Here is a 13,664-nt window from a genome sequence, read left to right as displayed (position 1 = left end):
ACACACACACACACCACACACACACACACACACACACACATACATACACATATCTGACTGTGCATTGGAGCATAGGGAAATATACCTTTGCTAAATGTATATGCATCTTATATACAATGGATGAAATAGTTAAACTAATGGTTGAAAAAGAAAGCTTACAGTAATAGGAGTGTACCAGTAAAGAGTTGGAACAATTAATTCAAGTTTTGAACTACATTTAGTTTTAATTAAATAAAAATAATGTATACAGTGTTGATGTTCAATATGTAAAATGTATATAAACAGAGGAAAAAGTGTATTATTTTAAGTTAGATAAAGTGATAAAGGGTTGGACATTTTAGCTAAAAAGGTATTAGCAAAGGTGAAGCCCTTGATAGTTAGCTTAGTAATGGATACAGACTTGGTTGAGATAACTAAGAAATATTGTATACACAGTTAAAAAGCTAGGTCAAAGTACACTGAAAAAGAACTGAAATGTTGACTTAAATAAATGTATCATGTCAACGGATTACACATAATTGTATAAGTTAGTTGAAAGCAATAATATTAGGTTTTAAATAAAAAATACTAAATTTAATATTATTGCTTTCAACTCACCTAATTGAATATTATTGAATTGTGTTGATATTATTCTATTCCTTGGTTTCAAGTTTATAAACCATTCATTGGAACATGTGGGTTGTGTTGATGTGATGGTCAGTCTGAGGAACACCTATCTATGACATACACATCTAAATCTCAATGAAGCAGCACACTTCATATATTTTTAGATCACTCAAAAGCCAAACAAATCTTCAAGTCAATAAAATATTAATCAGTTTATTACCTGAAGAAATTCAAAGAGCATTGAAAAAGGAGAGGGGACGAGAGGATACTTTACAACATTATATAATAATACAATTCCCTTACATATTAACAAAATACAGACAATAAAATTAGATTATTATGTTAAGAATAATTTCACACTCTTTTTGCCGTGCCTTTAATTGTCATTGCACTTTCATTCATTTCAAATATTAAAGCAGTAAAATGATACACTTCTGATATGCATTCATTTTGTCCGAATCAAAATGACCGTTCTGATTTTCAATTGAATCACACGATGCAGTTTGTATTTTAAAATCCCTCACACAAGCCGTTCTACAACAGTGAGCTCTATCACTGGCTGCTTTTAGTGTCAGCCACAACTTTTAACTGCCCTTATCTCAACATAAATAATGTGCCTATAAAAGTTAATCATCTACCGCTTTTAATGAGACATGTTCAACAGCCATAAAAAGGTATTTTCTGTCTCTTTTCTGTGATGACCATAACATCACTAGGTTCTTGAAAACACCCCAGAAAGCCGTGAGGAGAATATCTACCAGCAACAACATCTTAATGAAAATCAGTTATCAGCTTTAAAAAGCCTTGTCTCTTTACATTCCACATGATTGTCTGTGCATATATAAATGTATTTGTATCTCCAACAATGGAGATTTCTTTTAGGAATAGGTAGTTCTTGTTGTTTGTTGGGTGTGACTTCAGGAGAAAGGGTCAGCGTTGAGACTTGGTTCATCTTCATTGCTCGGGATGAGCTGCGTATCGTTTTCAGTCATCCTGTGGTAAAACAATTCTGTGTCGTTGTGAAGCTAAAGCATGGTCCAGGTAACGGTCAGTTACAGAGCCAGTGTTACAGTTTGTATGATCAGTTCAGGTCAAGGTTCTCCAGTCCTGAACTCATCCACCAGGTTCTGCTTCAGCCCCGACGTGATGTTCATCCAACAGTTCCTCCTCAGCTCCAGAGGAACCGTTCAGGATGGGAGCAGTTCAGGATGGGTCAGTGCGGGGGGCCTCATGCTTGGGACAGAGCGCACCAGGAGTTCTGAGGGGCCATGGAGACCGGGGTAAAGGGGTAGTCCTCGTATTTAATGTCCACATGTCCTGATCCTGTGCTGTTTAACTGAGAAGCTACCTGCGGGGAGAAAAGAGACATTTATCAGAACATGACATTAAGAAAATGGGGAAAAGAAAGGAAGCTGCAGTCTCTCAGGACGGTTTGTCTCCTCCTACCACAACAGACTGACTGGCTGGATCTACACAGGTCACACATATTCTATTCTTTATTATTATTATTTTCTTATGATGTATTATATTTGTTTATTATCAGCATTATCCTGCACAATAATCAATGACTCATCTTAACTTTTTCTATTGGTCTTTGTTTTAAAAAAATACATTTTCTAGTTCATCTTTTATGTATATTTAATGTATAGATATCGTAATTGTATAAAGCTTTGGCAATACTATATGTCATTATGGTCATGCCAATAAAGCAATTTGAATTGAATTGATTAAAAAACGAATTGATGTCAAAAAGGTTTTTGCATTGTATGATTTTGATTTGTCTTTGACCTTATTTGCCGTCATCAACCTTGAAGCAGCCTAAATGATGAAAGTGCATGTGATTATAAATATCCATATCTATGTCCATAATCTAGAAGCTAATCATTTGATTTCATTTATTGTATTCAACATAGTGCTATTTTCTCCCCATTAGTAGCTTATCATAATTTAAAATGTAATCAGGCATGTTAAAGATATGCATGTTACTTCCTGTTTTAAGAAAAGCCGTAATGGGTTTCGCCCTCACATGCACATGCTTATTTTATTAACTATGCTTTAAACAAAGCACACATAATCATTGACACTGAGTTAAAGCTTTTTCTTGGATTAGTCCATTTGAACAAGTGTCCCTAAATCACTATGGCCGAATGACCTGAGACAATAGGCAAGGCAAGGCAAGGCAAGGCAATTTATTTGTATAGCACAATTCATACAGTAATGCAATTCAAAGTGCTTTACAGGATCAAACAGAGCAAACACAATACATTGAGAAGAAATACAAAACACACAAAATAATTAATTAAAAGAAAGAAAACCATGTTTAACAGTTCAAAAATTAGAACATTTAAATTTGAAAAGCCATATTAAAAAGAAATGTTTTTAGACCTGATTTAAATGATTCTAAAGTGCTAGCCATTCTCAGATGTTCTGTGAGTTTGTTCCATGCATTAGGAGCATAGATGCAGAAGGCTGCTTTCCCACGCTTTGATCTCACAAATGGAACAGTGAGCCGGCCTGCGCCTGAAGACCTGAGGGGTCTGCTGGGTTCGTACCGCTGAAGGAGGTCCTTGATATATTTGGGTCCTAGCCCGTTTAGTGCTTTATATGTGTGCAATACAATCTTAAAATCAATTCTATCACTCACTGGAAGCCAATGCAGCGATCTCAGCACTGGAGTGATGTGATCTGTTTTTTTTGTCCGTGTTAACACTCTGGCAGCAGCATTTTGAATTAGTTGGAGTTTACGAAGTGATTTTTTTGTGAGGCCTGTGAAGATGCTGTTGCAGTAGTCAAGCTTGCTAAAAACAAATGCATGGACAAGTTTTTCAAGGTCCTGCTTGGACATAAGGTCTTTAATACGCGAGATATTTTTTAGATGGTAGTAGGCTGATCTGTTGATTGGCCTGATGTGGCTGTTAAAATTGAGGTCAGAGTCTAAAATTATACCTAAGTTTCTTGCTTGACTTTTCGGTTCGAGTAATAGTGATTCCAGGTGTGCAGAGACTTTAATTCTTTCTTCTTTGGTTCCAAAAACAATTACTTCGGTTTTTTTTTGTGTCGCCTATGGCCCACAGGACTCTCTGGGAAGTGAGATCCAAAAATGACTTGCAATTATTTGCTTATCACCTTAGGTGGCATTTTAAAGAGCAATGGATGCCTTTGAGATGGTAACTTATAAATAAAAAAAGGTTATTTTAAATAGGGAAGGGAGGGGACTACCCTTAAAAGTCTCATGTAGGGGACAACAAAGTCTGGGAAAACACTGAACTATGTCTTCTGTTTCTCTTGAGGGAGCTCACTCACGTGTAGAAAATAACCCATCATGGTTATCTTGAGATAAGGCCTGTTCACATCAGCATTTAAAACCTAACATTAAACTGCAAAAATAAATTCATTCCAATGGATTAGACTAGAGGATCAGTGGATCCACTTGTAAAGATATCAGAGTTCTACTTTGGTCGACTGTGTGCCAATGACCAATAGAAAGCTGTCTTGATGCCGCTGACCTTTGACCAACAGTCTAGGCCCTGTGGGCATCAAACTGATGCAGTGAGAACATCATCTGACAGAATTGCAGGCATTTAACCAACAGTTTGGATTTCAAGCCACATAAACAAAAGACTCATTTCTGGGTTTAAGGACATGTTCTTGCAGCACACTACTCTACAGCAACTGAGCTAGCAAGTGTGCTAATGATCAGCTAGAGCTGTTTTCCACCTCCAACAATTTCAAAAATTACTTTTTTTGGAGAGGAGGTTTACCTGAGAGGCAGATGTGACGGTCTGTCCGGCGTAGGGTGAGGGGGCCATGTTGGGTTCGCTCTTGATGGTGGAGGCGTGTTCTGAGACGGACAGGGAGTTTGGGGAGCTGGTGTCAGAGTTAGTGCAGCCTAAAGAAAAACAGGACCGTCAAATGAGTTCTCAGATTGAAAATAAACCCACAACTATGAGCCTGTAATCAGACACCCTTCAGTATTATAGTATATATATATTACATAATAGTGATTTATTTGATGACCTTCAATCATTAGCATTTTTACCAGCTTTAGGGCGTTTTCACAAACCAACATTTAGTCAAATATCTTAACATTTGGAAAGACTTCTACAAATACATCTCTGGCCTTACTTTTTCTTACACACCCTTTAGCAAATGTAGTATTTTTAGTTTGGTCCACTTTAATTTCTGCACAAATTGAAGTAGAATAAATAGAAAACAAACCAAAAGTATCAACCTCACCCTGATTTGGACAAATGTCGTGTTCAGGTCAAATTGGCCAAATCACTACACTCATCAGTCATAACTATTGTGAATTAAATGTGATGACTCAAGGCCTTATGATATCCTCCACAGTAGGCATTTGAACATAAACTGCTGATAATCACTTTCATTACATTTTGAGTGGTTTAGTCAACTTTGTAACACCTGACAGTGCCGGGCATTGTCTGGTAGTCCCGGTCAGACAATGTTTACAGCTTGAAAAGGTGTTGAATAAAAACATGTTTTATGTAAGAGCAGATTGGTCAAATTTGAGCAGAAACACCAAAGTAAGGGGGAAGAAACTAACACAACAGGAGGATTAAAACTAACATTTTAGTTTACCCTAACAAGTCAAAGTACATCAAACTGTGTATTTAGATTCCTTTGTCCATCTTCCCCACCTACTACACTCCATTCTCCCCTTCCTTACTTCAGGGACCACAGAAGAAAAATAGCCTATTGGCTAACTGATTAATATGCACAGTCGCCGTTAAATAAATGAAAAAAATTAGGCCGTACCTGTGGATGTTTTATTCTTGGGCATTTTGGGTTTGCGCTTCCTGGTCTGAATGCTCTCTTTCTTCATGGCCAGAGGTCTGGCCACCTGATGGGAGTAGATCAACACACATTAGCTCCCAGTGATACAGTCTGAGGTGTCATGACAACCCACACAGCCCCCCCCCCACACTGATAACAATGACCACAATGCCCTTGGAGAGGTTTTACACTGCGCAAATAATGGGCTGCTTTGTTTTTGCTGTGGTTTGGAGCTGTTTCACACACGAGTAAACGTTATATATTAGGATCCAGCATGAGCATTGGCTATTCTTCCTGGGATCCGCACACACAGTCAACAGCTCATTATTTCATGCAATCAACAGTTGAGTATTAAGTGAACCAAAACTATCCTCCTATTATAACCATCATTAAGGATAACATGACTTTGGAAACGTACTTTGGCAATGAACCCCAGCTGAGCATGGCTCTCTGTATGACTGTTTTCTGTTCCATATTTGATTTAGTTTTGGGGAAGATGAACCTTCCTTCTGTTGCATGTTGTGTTTGATAGTTATGTTGGGCAAACTACGATATAAACCTATGTGATAATAAGAGCGTCACTGCAATATTCCTTGCAAAATAACAAAGCATAAGGCCCTCTGACTGACAGTTAACCAGTTGAGTTTCTGCAGCATTTCCCTCACACTGGTTCTGATGGAGCAGTGTGTTATCTTGTGCTACTTTGTGGAGCTCTTTCACTGCAGCACTGGACCAGATTACACAACAATAATAAAGCTGCAACAGAACCAATGCATTTAAAACCTGTGTGAGAAAAGCCTGGCTCTGCACAGGAGGCACCATAAAGAGATATGGACTCTGTGGAGGTTCGTACCCCGTGCAGCTTCATGTAGAGGCCGCAGGCGTTGCACACGGGCTCCCCGTCAGCGTTGCGCCTCCACAAGGTGGTGGTGCTGGTGTGGCAGTTAGTGCAGCAGAGCCCGGCCCGGCGAGAGGTGGTCTGCTGCAGGAGGGGGGGGGGGGGGGGAAGACATTTCAATAATTCACAAATCAATAATTGTGCAATATAAAGACTAACTTTGCAATAGTAATTTTTAACTAAAAGCATTCATTTTTATACATTTCCCAACATCTCATTTTTATAAGGTCTCAATACGATATGTTATTTATGTCACTTGGTTCTTTTAAATTGCTGCTACACATTTTTTACCCATGGTTGGGTAATTCTTTGACTTTATTTTTTATTGTATTACTAATGTGTGCTTTTCTTTTCTATTATTGCATGCCTTTTTTTCCTGCTATGCCATTTTTGCTGTAACACTGTAAATGTCCCCGCTGTAGGACTAATACATTCTGATTCTGATCGCTTCGGTTGGCTGAAACCCAATTCATTTGTTTGAGTCAGAAATAGACTCACAATCCTAACCCTCAACTCTATGTATCCATGATCTATAGTGTGTGGAAGTTCAGTTTTCCACAATGTTTTGACAATGAATTGCAGGATGTCAGAAAGCGTTTGCTGCAACAATGATGCATGTTCCAATCTAAATGCAAACATTTAAATAATGCATTTGTGGGGCAACCTTTAAAGACAGCTTGAATATTGTGTACGCCACTCTCTATGGTGAGAATATCAGCTTGGTTTCTCACAACAACAGTCACGTTGCTTTGGAAAGCCTCGTCTAAAAGCGGCTCTCAAGGGCAAGGTCGCTGCAGGACAAATAAAAGAGGGAAAACAGCCGAGATGTTGGGCAACTCACAGCTGCTGCAGAGAGAAATATACTGCGGGGGGCCTTGACACCCACCCAGCAAACACACCACACAGCTCTCCCATTTCATAAACCTCAGTTGCCAGGCAATGCAATAATTTACAAACTTTACAACCCTAATTATATTTAAAAACATTTTAGAAGGCCTCACAAAATACTTTAATGTAAATTAAAATGTGAAGGGATGTGTGTAATGTGGTGATTGCATTATTCACCCACGGATCTATGGGTTGGGGTATTGTTCCGCACGGACATTTTAGTTAACCGGATTTCCTGTTGATGTGAAATCCGACAACATTTAAAAAAATAAAATAATACTTCATTCCGAGTGTTCTTGCTTTTCTCTTTGGCGGTCATCACATAACGGCATTGTAATACACGGTTCGGCTGCATTAAATATTACATATCTGCCGTAGTTCTCTATTTATAGAGCCCTGATCAGAAGACTTCTAGACAAACAGGAACAACTGCCGCCGAAACTGAAAACGTGACGTGGATCATAAATATATCAGCAATTAAACAACATCTTCAATTTCTCTTCACACAATACGTCTCCTTGCAGTATCAACACTAATTCGGCTGACTTTTATATTTGATCCAATTGGTAGATAGGCTGTATTTACACCATAAAGGTGCACAGCTGATAGAAAGGGACACCTGGTGGTTAAAGCACGTTATTGAAATGTATTATTTTTATTATTAGATATTAATAGGAGACACAGACAGACAAACTAATAAGGCTTTATTTAAAGATTAAAGAATACTTTAGGTTAAGGTCTTATTTTGAATAAGAAAAAAGCTTTGGGGGTATACATATTAAGCCTGACAAAGTACTAATATATTGCTTTCCTACAATGTTAACTACTGTATGTTTAAGCACTTATTTTAACTGATATTATACATATGTATTATACTCTTATAAGATGTATGTAGATAGTATAAGAAATGTGCAGAATATGACAGTTTCATGGTGGAGGTATCCATCCATCCATCTTCTCCCGCTTATCCGTGGTCGGGTCGCGGGGGTAGCAGTTCCAGCAGAGCCCCAAACTTTCTTTTCCCTGGCGACATCAACCAGCTCTGACTGGGGGATCCCAAGGCGCTCCCAGGCCAGCGAAGAGATATAATCCCTCCACCTGGTCCTAGGTCTACCCCTTGGTCTCTTCCCAGCTGGACGTGCCTGGAACACCTCCCTATGGAGGCGCCCAGGTGGCATCCTAACTAAGTGCCCGAATCTAGTTAGGTATACACACATATTGATAGATGTCTTGTAATGCACTGTTAAGGAACCTGCGACCCAAGTTTTTCATCTCCGACCTTGTCAGGTATTGAATATTTAATAAATAAAGAACCCGTTCAAATCCAGTTTTGGACAGTCTGCCGTGGTTCCATCCCATTTCAAAGTGCTGTTCAACGCTCGGCGTAACCCTGGGCGCACACTCAAACATCCAATCACAGAGCTTGAGGACTATCACGGGATTTGTCAAGCGAAGCGGAGAGAATACTTACTTCCGGGTGTAAAATTCTCTAAAGCAAATTAGCTGCTCCGACCGTCGGTCCTGACGGACTCCAACTTGTGTTTATTAAAAAAACAAATAAATAAACACAGTGTGTGGTTTAGAAAAGAATACAAAATTAGAAGGAAAAAACGATGAAACAATACAGATTTCAGTATTCTGAGCCCCTACTCTCCCCATAACTGACGGCAAGACAAGTCCTACATTATTCAATTAAAATAAAGAAGTAAAAACAATAAGTGTGGCTTGATATTGAGTAAGAAAAATGTTGATAAACGCTGTGAGAATGGATCTGCGGAGAGCATTTCGCCGCGATCCCAACTCCTCTATTACCAACGTTCAGGGAGCTCTATGCAAGTCAATGGGACGCCCTGACCGTTGAAAACTGACTCTCAAGGGGTCGTAATAGCGTGACGGGGAGGGGCCCTGATTGACCGTCAACATGTGACGTGAGAACGTTGAAAACGTTGAGAACGTGTTGGTTTCAATGAACATCACAATCCAAAGTAACTTGTAGCTGAGTGGCAAATTGCCACTGTAAAAAAATAGGATAATTATTATTAATGATTGTTTAAGTATGTTTGCATTTATATTCTAATGAACAGTTACAATTTAAATTTAAATCGTCATCAATCTGTTCAGATGTATTGGTGTGTGTGTGTGTGTGTGTGTGTGTGTGTGTGTGTGTGTGTGTGTGTGTGTGTGTGTGTGTGTGTGTGTGTGTGTGTGTGTGTGTGTGTGTGTGTGTGTGTGCGTGCGTGTGTGTGTGTGTGTGTCTCACCAGTCGTTTCTGCGGTTTGATAAGCGGCCGGTTGATCCCGTTCATCTTGTGGTACAGCCCGCAGGCGTTGCATAGGTAGTGCCCGGTCCCGTCCCGGCGCCACAGCGGGGTGGACACCGAGCCGCAGTTCACACACTCCCGGCCCTCCGTGCACATGTCGTCGATCAGGTCTGCCCGGGGAGAGACACACTGGGTGTTAGGATGTAGCCGGTGTTAAAAGCACATTAACATCAGAACTCCTTTTATTCTTTATTTGGCGCAAATATGATTATTTTATTCTTTAAAGCTGCATCACAACCTTCTGTCCAGTCAGCGCAGTCTGAATCATCAACCTTCTATTGTTATTCGATATATCTGCTTATAAACATAGTTGTTGTAGGCTACTTTGTATTTATCGTCTCAGCTACATGCAAACTGATGTTTTCTTTGTATTCAGTATAAATAAAATACAACGAGAGCCTTATCGTGTGTAATTTCTTTGTTTATGTGGAAGAAAATACATATATATGTTCTTCTAATAACAACATGCTGAGGAGGAGACATAAATTCATAATCTGGAAACAAATTCCTGTTTACGAGAACTAACGTAGGCGCGGAGGAGGAGGGGGGGGGTCTGGTTACGCGCCAGTGCATGATGAATAGCCATGAGTAGGAATGTACCCCTCTCCCCCCATCCCCTCCGTGATGAAGAGACATCAAACCCCCAGAATGGATGAATGGAGAGACAGACTGATGGAGAGGGGGTGTTCTGTGTTATCAGCTTGGAGGATCCCCCCCACTCCATCACAGCTCTGACACACGACGGACTCCTGGCATTAATTTCCCATATTCCTTATCCCTCAATTCAGAGAACGAAGAAGAGAGGAGGCTCTGTGATTGGTTCTTATCACACAGCCAAATTCATGTTGAAATGACCATGAAGTTGTCTCAGTGAATAAGAGCTTATAATATATAATGCCATAAACATTAATGACACGACTCTGTTCAGGGCAGGACTTTGGCTCACAGTTACAGTTGAAATACTTCATTCACTTCAGCATTTCCTGTTTCACACTTCTGCTTAACAACAACTCATTTGCTAATATTTCACTTCACATGTGTCTTAATTAATCATTAATAATAAATAGTGTCCCTAACATGCATTATTATTGGCACTGCCGCCCGCCACTGTGTGACTGTGTGCTTCCATCAGATACTTCAAAGCAGCCTCAGGTAAAGATCCAGGTGAGAACTGTGTGTGTGTGTGTGCGTGTGTGTGTGTGTGTGTGTGTGTGTGTGTGTGTGTGTGTGTGTGTGTGTGTGTGTGTGTGTGTGTGTGTGTGTGTGTGTGTGTGTGTGTGTGTGTGTGTGTGTGTGTGTGTGTGTATTGGACTGCTGTAATCACAACAGTGCACTGTTCGCGGGATTACATTAACCTTTTTAATTGATTGTTTTTAGAGCTTCTCTCTGTGAGGAACGTGTATTGTGTGAATGAGGAGGATTGTTTGGGAGACTTTGGTTCGATCTGCAGGTCCTGTCACAGACCTGCAGATCTGCTCTAATAAATATCCAGCCGCCTCATAATGTAGGCCTGATACACGAACCAACTGAACTGACCCAGGCAGGGGGGCAACTTCTAAAAAATCGAAAGCAAATACTGTCCATTGTATAATAAATAATAATGGACATTTGCTACACTTTTAAATGTAGCAGCTTTAATGAATGATGAAATATGAACGAACATATTCTTAACTTTGAGTGATTTATAGCAATCAAATGAAAAAGCCTACAGGTGGGGCCATACAAACATTAACTTTTCTAAATTTGATTCTGCACTTTTTAAATAGTTTTAATTCGAATTTAAATATAAACATTTATATTGTAAGAGTTACAAATACAACTAGTGAGTATACAAATAATATGTTCAGTAATTAAAAAAGACTCTACGTTTGTCTTAGACCTTTGGTTAGTTTAAATGCGCTTCTCATTTAAAATATTAATTTTAAAGTTTGACTTCAAGAAATAAACGTATCTTTATGTTCGATGTAGAAATCAGTTTTGGGGTCTTTCTTACCCAGACTGGTCCTCCTCCCGGACAGGCCTCCATGCCGGCCCTGCAGACTGATCATCCCGCTCTCGAAGTGTCCTGGTGTCCAGGAGGACGTCGCCATCTCAGGGCTCATGTACGCGTACGGGCTGGAGTAGGATCCTCCGACCGAGCGTACCAGCGCGCCCCCATACTGCTCCGCCCGGGAGCCGTTCCCGAGCACCAGCGGGCTCTGATAGCTGGCCTCCCGCCCCGTGCTGCTGCTGACCGGCGGGCTGTGCGAGTACGAGAAGCCGTGCGGGGCAGGGTGAGGGCTGCTGGGCGTAAAGGAGGAGCAGTCCGCGGCGCTCTGGGGCCAGCCGTGGTGCCCGCCGAGGCCGTGGGACTGGTGGGCCGAGTCGCAGGTCTGCAGGTAGGGCAGGGTGGGCAGCATGGCCGGGACCCTGCTGGTGGGCACGTAGACCGGGGAGCTGGCGGAGGGGTGCATGTAGTTCCCGGTGTCGTGTGCGTAAGGGGACTGGTTGGACAAGGCCAGGCTCTGATACATTTTCACAACTTTGTGGCGTAAACTGTAGTTTTAATTTGTTAGGCTGGGACCAGTCCTGTGGAGGCGAGCCTCTTCCTCCTGCTGCAGGATTATTAATCTGGGCCTTTTTTAACAACTAATTTAAATTCTGGAGAATTCTGTCCTATGGAGAAAAAAAAGATTTATTAAACGTGTGATATGAAGAAATTACTTCAAAAAGTTCAACGGCATCTGATTTTTAAAATAAGTTATCATTTGTAATCATTCATAGGCCTACTCTATATACACTTCAGTTAAATATATGGTGGTAATCCGTTTCCACATACATTTCACAGTGTATAAGCAAGTTATAAAATCGAAAATAGTTCATTTGCGAGGTAAAGTAAGGTTGGCTCGTGAGAATAGATGTCTGGAAAAAAGTCAACAATGATCCACCATCAGTCATATCTCATCTCTATCACAGTGACACATTAAAGTGGCATTAACGGCCTGATATCTGTCCATGCAGATAGAGACACTATCACTGCCTCATTCAATCACAACCATAACGGAAATCAAACAACAGATATGGAGCTGTGTTCCATATCTGCCATACATATATTTTCTATCAATAGTACCTCAAATCACATACAGGGCTGATAATAGCGCGTGCTGATGAGGAACAGCATTTATTTCCAAGGGCTCTCAGTGTATTATCTCACCAGATAAGGACGGGCGTGCGATAAAGCAGTCCGGTCCTCTGTACCACAGCGCATAAAACGTATTCCCTCCACACAGAGACACGTACCAGGCAGCGCGAGGACTCTCTCCAAAGATCTCGTTTTACGCGTAAAAGCTGCGCGCACCAAAAGAAACCAAAGTGGTGTTTTTGTTCCAGGAGGACTGCGGAGTTTCTCTTCCTGCAGCTGTATCTGGAGATAGTTACTGCCGCTGATAATTGCTGGTATGGGTGTGCTCCTATTCGCTCCCCTACTGGAAGATTTGTACCGGACAAAAACACGTGACGCGCTCGGCTGCTCCGAGGTAGGCCTTTTGGTGGGAAAGAGGGAGGGAGGGCGACAGGGAGGGGGAGGGGGAGGTCCCCTGGCTGGGAGGAGAGGGCCCACATCTTAGGGTTGAGGGGTGCTAAAGTAGCGACTTTATTTGCACCTGCGACATTTCGTGATTGTTATTGTGTTTTAGATAGTAGATACTTTATGAAGTTGGGAAATGATTTTGTCAGAGCAGCATTATGGACAGTCAATCTGCAAGAATTACAACATTACTTTAAAAAACAATATATACATATTCTCCTTAAAAAATACCTATATGCAGAGGAGTATCTAAACATTATACAGAATACAATTGAATACTCTCTAATATACCAATCTACTGAACATATAAACATAGTGTAGGCTACTATACACATTATAAAAGTGTGTATGAAATGAAAAGTACTATATATCCTGTGGTATAGGCTGCAATATGTACAGTATGTGCAAAGTGTTCATGATCATAGAGAGGGAGTCCCTGAACAAACTGCAGCCAGAGGAGAGGGCTTGGTGGAGGTGTTTTCCTTCTGAAGGAGGACACAACATACATCCAGGCACAACGTGAAGGATGAACCCCAACAACCTGCAGGAGGCTCATTTTAAATGTATTTACAATACATATTATGCATCAGAAT

General features: G+C 40.7%; 1 protein-coding gene across 6 annotated transcripts; it reads right to left on the bottom strand.

Moving 5' to 3' along the window:
* Window positions 1–966: 966 nt before the first annotated feature.
* Window positions 967–13,003, bottom strand: gata5 (GATA binding protein 5). Of its 6 annotated transcripts, none has more exons than XM_034228949.1 (7): window positions 12,700–13,003; window positions 11,500–12,161; window positions 9,447–9,616; window positions 6,254–6,382; window positions 5,383–5,467; window positions 4,368–4,447; window positions 967–1,954 (listed from the first exon to the last, which is right to left on the bottom strand). In XM_034228949.1, exons 2-7 carry the CDS (start codon window positions 12,017–12,019, stop codon window positions 1,835–1,837), a joined length of 1,104 nt encoding a protein of 367 aa, XP_034084840.1. In that variant the 5' UTR covers window positions 12,020–12,161; window positions 12,700–13,003; the 3' UTR covers window positions 967–1,834. The 6 variants fall into 6 exon arrangements, with proteins under 6 accessions (XP_034084840.1, XP_034084837.1, XP_034084836.1 ...); XM_034228946.1 differs by having other exon boundaries at window positions 4,368–4,495; window positions 12,616–13,002; XM_034228945.1 differs by having other exon boundaries at window positions 4,368–4,495; window positions 11,500–12,156; window positions 12,700–13,002.
* Between the last annotated feature and the right edge of the window lie 661 nt (window positions 13,004–13,664).

Source organism: Gymnodraco acuticeps, unplaced genomic scaffold, assembly GCF_902827175.1.
Source record: "Gymnodraco acuticeps unplaced genomic scaffold, fGymAcu1.1, whole genome shotgun sequence".
Classification (NCBI taxonomy): Eukaryota; Metazoa; Chordata; class Actinopteri; order Perciformes; family Bathydraconidae; genus Gymnodraco; species Gymnodraco acuticeps.
Note: the sequence above shows the minus strand (reverse complement) of the source record. Positions and strands in the feature narration are given on the sequence as shown.